The sequence below is a fragment of the Bidens hawaiensis genome, unplaced genomic scaffold (assembly GCF_021521415.1).
Source record: "Bidens hawaiensis isolate Kalapana, Puna unplaced genomic scaffold, B.hawaiensis_p1.1 tig00039473_1, whole genome shotgun sequence".
Taxonomy (NCBI): Eukaryota; Viridiplantae; Streptophyta; class Magnoliopsida; order Asterales; family Asteraceae; genus Bidens; species Bidens hawaiensis.
The window spans coordinates 76,460-83,340 of NW_027505604.1; the positions used below are offsets into that span (position 1 = coordinate 76,460).

At 38.9% G+C, this 6,881-nt stretch overlaps 1 protein-coding gene and 1 pseudogene across 1 annotated transcript; both read left to right on the forward strand.

Moving 5' to 3' along the window:
• The first annotated feature begins 371 nt into the window (after positions 1 to 371).
• On the forward strand, positions 372 to 3,318 carry LOC143614243 (protein NRT1/ PTR FAMILY 1.2-like). The gene is made up of 4 exons (XM_077087739.1): positions 372 to 492; positions 560 to 777; positions 1,637 to 2,160; positions 2,490 to 3,318. The coding sequence occupies exons 1-4, from the start codon at positions 372 to 374 to the stop codon at positions 3,316 to 3,318; spliced, it is 1,692 nt and encodes a 563-aa protein (XP_076943854.1).
• Positions 3,319 to 3,621: 303 nt separating this feature from the next.
• Positions 3,622 to 6,034, forward strand: LOC143614244 (protein NRT1/ PTR FAMILY 1.2-like; annotated as a pseudogene).
• Positions 6,035 to 6,881: the final 847 nt, after the last annotated feature.

Below are 6,881 nucleotides of genomic sequence, written 5' to 3' on the forward strand. Positions count from 1 at the left end.
TGAAAATCCTAAAAATAGAAGGAGCTTCATTCCATGTAAAATGATCCATTTTATTCATACATGATAACAAACATGCTTTTTTTTATTTCTTTGAAATGACTTATTACATTTCATCTTCCATTCCTCTATAATAAACACTATCTAAGATGAATAAATCATATTCCTTCTTATCCTTCTTATTTTTGTGATACTTTGTATTTTAACATTATCTTGTTAATAAATACGTATACTCATTTTATAATCACATATGACAAAAAGAAAATCTACACGTGGCATAAAGTTTCAAGCGGTGGAATTTTGAAGTTTCCTATAATCAGTCACTCATCAAACACTACATGCAAACACACTAAACTGTAACCCATCCATCAACAATGGAGCAAGACATGAATCATGAGAAACCAAACATCAATGAAGAAGACTTACAAACCAAATTACTCACTAATAATAATAATGTTCAAAAGGGTGGTCTCAAAACCATGCCATTCATCATCGGTATGCTCTAGTAAATTAACCTATCAATTTATTGTTTGATTTTGAATTATGTTTTGTTTTCGGGCAGCGAATGAAGCGTTCGAGAGAGTTGCGAGTGGCGGATCGATGGCTAACATGATATTGTATCTTATGGAGGTTTATAATATGGAAGCTGTGACTGGAACAAGTGTAATCTATATGATTTCGGCTTTGTCTTGTAGTCTCTCCATTGTTGGGGCTTTTGTCTCCGACTCCTGTCTGGGTCGTTTTCAGGCTATTGGCATCGGCTCTTTCTCCAGTCTTCTTGTAAGTCGAAAGTTGGGTCTCTGGTAGAGTTAGAGTAGGAACGGGTTGATTAAAAAGGGTTATTTGGTTTGGGTTAGAAAGAGTTTGGGTCTGAATGGGTTTCGGGCCAAAACGGGTTGGTTTAAAAAAATGTTTTCTTTTTGAAATTATTGTACATTTTAGCTTTGGTTATGGTTTTTGGCACCGGTTACGCGCGTTTAGGCATCGGTTATGCGTGCTTAATGCCGGTTACACATGCGGAGTTTGTCACGAGTGTTTAATGCCAAGTGCATATTACACGCGTTTAGGTGTCATTTACGTTCGTGGCATAGGTTACACGTGTTTAAATGGCAGTTATGCGCATTTAGGTGCTTGAGCTCGGCTCGTTGCGAGCTCTTTTTCTAAAGATTGAGGTTGGCTTGTTAGTTTTTTTCAAGCTCGGGCTTGGCTCGTTTATAGTTAGTAATTAATTTATATATGTTTTTAATTATGTATATTTTGAGAAAAACTTTAAACATGCCCACTCGAGCCCGTGTAGCACCTTAAACAAGCCAAAGTTGGGCTCAAGACTTTGCAGTGTGAAATTAATACACAAAAGTCCAAAAGAGGTAAAATTTAAAAATACACAATGCTCGTGAAGGCTTAACGAGCCTAAACAAGCTTCCCATCAAGGCTTTGAGCCTATATGAGCTTCCCATTCCGATTCAAGGCTCGATAACTAAACGATATTTATTTAAGCTGGCTCGGGCTCGAAGAGCTCGGGTCATTTTGGCTCATTTGCACCTCTTGTCAAAAGCATCCCATCTTACTAGTTTCTGTTTAATTTTATTTAATACTTCTTTTTCGGTTCGTTTACATTATCTTATTATTGTTGTTACAGGGGATGACTTTTCTCTGGTTGACATCAATGGTTCCACAGTTAACGCCTTCAGAACCCGGAACCGCTTTCTGCATTCCAACACCGGCCCAACTTGGTTTCCTGTTGGTATCTTTGTGTCTAATCTCAACCGGGTCGGCCTCCATCAAACCTTGTTCCATGGCCTTTGGTGCGGACCAGTTTAAACACCATAACAACCTGAGGCTAACGGATAGCTACTTTAACTGGTACTACGCGACTTTGGCTATTTCAGCACTTGTTACGTCTACTGTTGTGGTCTACATTCAAGAGCAATTTGGTTGGCGGATCGGGTTTGCGGTTCCGGTTTTGGTCATGCTATGTTCTACTCTCGTGTTCCTACTCGGGTCATCTCTTTATGTCAAAGTCAAAGTCAACAAGAGCCCGTTTTCGGGTTTTATTCAAGTTTTAATAGTTGCTTATAGGAACCGAAGGATCCATCTTCTTCCCGGTGACAACTATAACCATAGCGATGAAATGGATCGAGTTGAGCTAACTGACAAGTTAAGGTTTGACAATTGAAATGAATTATATCATGTTTGTTTTCTCTCACGAGGGCCAAAATTAATTAAATACACATTAAACGTGTTAAACATGACAAATTAATTATACATGTTGAATATACTCATTTTGACTTGTTATCTAACATGTTTTTATGCCAATTTGAGTAATAATCTAACTTGCATTATTTTGTATTTTAGGTTTTACATGAAAAATAACCATTTAGTTTGACCGTGTTAAAGAAACCAGTTTTGACTCGTTAGCTGACATGTTTTTGACGTGTTTTTCTTTATATCTATTTGAGTAATAATCTGACTTATGTTATCTTTTAATTTAGGTTTCTTAACAAAGCATGCGTTGTTAGAGATGCGATTCCACGCAATGTCCCCACAGTCGAAACGGTGGAATCTCTCAAATCAATAATTGGGATAATACCAATTTGGTCGTCAGGCATTCTGCCAAATATATGCTTTGTGAGCACATTCCCGATACTTCAAGCTAAAAAGATGAACCGAAATGTTACCCCATGGCTTGAGATCCCGGCTGCATCTTATGGAATGTTCTCTCTTTTGACCGTCCTGATATGGGTCACATTTTATGACCGAATTCTGGTCCCATTACTAGCAAAATTTACAAATGAACCACGTGGGCTCCACCCTAAAACCAGAATTGGAATTGGGTTAATATTATCAATCATAGCCATGGTAGTAGCCGCAATCATGGAAACCATAAGACGTGGTTTAGGAAACACAAACTCGTCGGTTGACATGTCAGCAATGTGGTTGGTCCCACAGTTTATCTTACTAGGTTTAACCGACGCGTTTAACACAATCGGGCGGATGGAATTGTATTACTCCGAGCTCCCAAAAAGTATGGGGAGTTTAGCAATGGCTGTGTTTTTCTTGAGCTCGGCGGTTGCTGATTTCGTAGGATACCTTTTAACTAACTCTGTGGACTTTGTTACGAGCCATAAAGGTGGTGTAAGTTGGCTATCAAGTGATATCGATGCAGGCCATGTGAATTACTACTATTGGTTGCTTTGTTTCGTGAATTTGCTCAACCTTTTCTACTACTTATATTGTTGTCGTATTCATCGCTCGTCGGAAAGTATGTTGTTACATGATGCCAGTGAAGAAGGAGGCGATAGAGTTGAGCACAATATTTGAGTTTTAACTATTAATGTTTCAATAAGTTGGTGTTTATTTGAAGCTATAAACGTATCAGACTATTATCAATGACTTATTTGAAATAAGTTATACGTGTACTCAGTTATGATATGATCTAGACACATTGTGACATGTTTAATTGTTTCATTGTCTTGGACCATTAAATTTAAGGCTCATTATGGTCATATATTGGTTTGGTGCAAGTTGAAATGTCACATTAAGGTGATAAATATTCTTCTGCATTTTATTTTTGTCGAATCTTCAGGTCTCTTAGTGTGACTGACTTTTGGCATAATATCCACCATGGAAGCACAAGTGAATCACGAACAATCGAGCACCGATGCCGAGTTACAAACAAAGTTACTCCCCGAGAATCTACAGGATCATGCTCGGAATGGTGGTCTTAGAACCATGCCGTTCATCATCGGTACGCCAACCTCAACATCATCAAATCCTTCCTCTCATTGTGTTCGTGTTTGGGGCAGTGAACGTAACGTTTGAGGGAATTGCGAGCTATGGATTGATGATGAATATGATTTTCTATTTAATAGAAGTTTATCACGTGGAATCTGTGACCGCAAGCACCGTATACTACATCTGGTCAGCACTTTTCCATGGTCTCCGTTTTCGGAGGTTTCATCGCCGACGCTTACTTGGGTCGCTTTCGGGTCATTTCTATCGGGTCTTTCGTCAGTTTTTTGGTAAGTTTCAAGCAAATTCGTTTGTTTAAGTGTTTGTATTTGTTTGTTGTTCAAATAACATTAGACGATTTGTCCGTTTGGTTCGTTTACATGCCTATTATCATTTACCGTTAGGGATGTAAACGAGCCGAGCCAGGTTGGGCCTGATTTGTTATTTTAATGAGTTGAAAAGTTGAGCTTCAGCTTGGATCGTAAAAACTTGAGCTGACTCGTTTAATTTCTTTTTAAAATATTTTTATTACACATTTATAGATAGATTTATAAAAAATACACATTATTTTTTTTTTTCAACTTTTTTTGTATGTTATTTATTTATTTATTTATTTTTATAATTAATATTATATAAGCTTGGAGTTTAATAATGAACCAACAAGCGAGCCAAAAGCTGACTTTGTCTCGGACTCAGCTCAGCTTGTTTACAAACAATTGTTTTTGAGCGAGCCATGAGCTTTTTGAACAACTTATTTACCGTTACAAACATAATATTTTTGTTATATAGGGGATGACTTTTCTTTGGATGACAACCATGGTTCCACAATTAACACCTTCTTCATCTTGCCAAGAAGCCAACACCCGTTGCAGTCCACCGACACTGACCCAACTCGGTTTCCTTTTTGCATCTTTGGGTCTAATCTCAATCGGGTTGGGCTGCATCCGACCATGCTCCCTAGCCTTTGGTGCAGACCAGCTCAAACACCTTAACAACCGGAGGCTCATTGATAGCTACTTTAACTGGTATTTTGCTAGTTTTGCTATTTCCACAATTATTGTTTCTACTGTGGTGGTCTACATTCAAGACAACTTTGGTTGGCAAATCGGGTTTGTGGTTCCGGTTTTCGTGATCTTCTGTTCGGCTCTCGTGTTCGTACTTGGGTCGCCTCTTTATGTCAAAGTTAAAGTCAACGAGAGCCCGTTCTCTGGTTTTGGACAAGTTTTAATCGCTGCTTTTAGGAACCGTAAGATCTGCCTTCTTCCAGCTGAATGTTATAACCATAGCAATGATGGGGATCGGCTTGAGCTAACCGACAACTTAAGGTTAGTTACAAAATTATGTTAGTGTTTTACAAATTTACTTCAACAAATCTAACGGGCCAAAATTAAAAATGACATGCGCTAAACGGGTTAAAAAGTGCCAAAAATGTCATTTCCAATGTAAGACAATCCAACCATTGTTAAGAAGACTGTTTCGACTAACCAACCCGTTTGCAAACGAACCATATTAAAAAGAAACTTGTTTTAACCCCTTTAGCTAACACAATTTATTTTCCGGTAATAATCTGACCTTGTGCTATACTGCTTTGATGCCTTCTAGGTTTCTTAACAAAGCATGTGCTGTTAGAGATGCGGGCATCGGCTCTTCTGGCCCAAAGCCCACAGTCGAAAAGGTAGAATCTCTCAAATCTGTAATTCGGATAATACCAATTTGGTCGTCAGGCATTCTAGTATATACGATCGTTTTACAAAGTTTCCCGATACTTCAAGCCGAAAAAATGAATCGAAACATCATCTCATGGTTCCAAATCCCGGCTGCATCTTTCAACTTGTTTATGCGTTTGACAGTCACAATATGGATCCCGTTTTATGATCGCATTTTGGTCCCGTTTCTAGCAAAGTTTACACACGAGCCACATGGGATCAATCCAAAAACCCGAATGGGAATCGGGCTAATCTTTTTGATCATGGCCATGGTAGAATCCGCAATCGTCGAAACCGTAAGGCGTGATTTAGCAAACTCAGACATGCCAATTGACATGTCCGCAATGTGGTTAGTCCCACAATATGCATTACTAGGTTTAACCGAAGCGTTTAGTGGAATCGGACAACTGGAGTTTTATTACTCGGAGCTCCCAAAAAGTATGTCAAGTTTTGCAACGGCCGCATTCATGGTGAGCTCGGCGGTTGCTTCACTCATTGCGAGCCTTTTAGCTAATATTGTGGACTCGGTTACGGGCCAAGGAGGTAACGTAAGTTGGCTATCGAGTGATATCAATGAGGGTCATGTGCCTTGCACATGAGGGCAAATTGGTCATTTTACCTATTAAATTAAAAAAGTGTTTTAATAAATAAAGAAAAACTATTAATATATATTTATATTCTTTATCTCTCCCCCCTTCTTCTTCCTCCATAGAAGCTTTCCGGCGTCTTCTCCGCCGGCAGCATTATTATTCTTATTATTATTATTCCGGGCCTGAAAAACCATCCATTCTTTGATTTATCTTCTCTGGTGGCCTAGAATCACGAAACCGCAATCTCATCCCCCTATATTCTAACCCTAGTGTTTTCTGACAACTGGTTCAGCCCTGATTTAGTAGGTGTAGTTAGAAGCTGGTCATCATTCAACCTCCGCTGCTGCTCTCTTCTTAACAAATCCCCTAATCTCTTCATCATCGTCATCCTCAGTTAACATTTTGTCAGGAAGAACCCAATCTCTTATTAACAAATCCCCCAATTTTTCATCCCCTCTAAATTAGGATTTTGAAATTCAATTTCGTCATCTTGTTCTTTGGAGCCCAACCATAAATTCCGCAACCGGAGAACAATTCGGTCGAAGGCAGTGGTCCGGCGGGAGCGGCAGGTTCAGATTATTAGGAAAGCTTAGACCTTTTGTTGGGATTCGTATTTGAATGTATGATATGGTGATGGTGGGGAAGACCAATTTTTGAGTCATGGGGAAGATGAAGAATGATTGATGCTGGTGGTATTATTATTATTATTAATTGTTCTGTATTACTTTGACTAGATAGATCGATCTATTGTTGAGTTATTGTTTAATTAGGGATGGCAATAAGGCCGCCAAAGGAATCCAGTCGGTTGAGCATCTTTTATGCCGGCCAGGTGATTGTGGTCGATGATTGGTTTGTG

Excerpts from the sequence above, each read along its gene's own strand:
- LOC143614243 (XM_077087739.1), top strand. The coding sequence starts at position 372 with ATGGAGCAAGACATGAATCATGAGAAACCAAACATCAATGAAGAAGAC. Across the intron at positions 493-559 it reads AACCATGCCATTCATCATCG|CGAATGAAGCGTTCGAGAGA; the intron begins GTATGCTCTAGT and ends GTTTTCGGGCAG. Across the intron at positions 2,161-2,489 it reads GAGCTAACTGACAAGTTAAG|GTTTCTTAACAAAGCATGCG; the intron begins GTTTGACAATTG and ends CTTTTAATTTAG.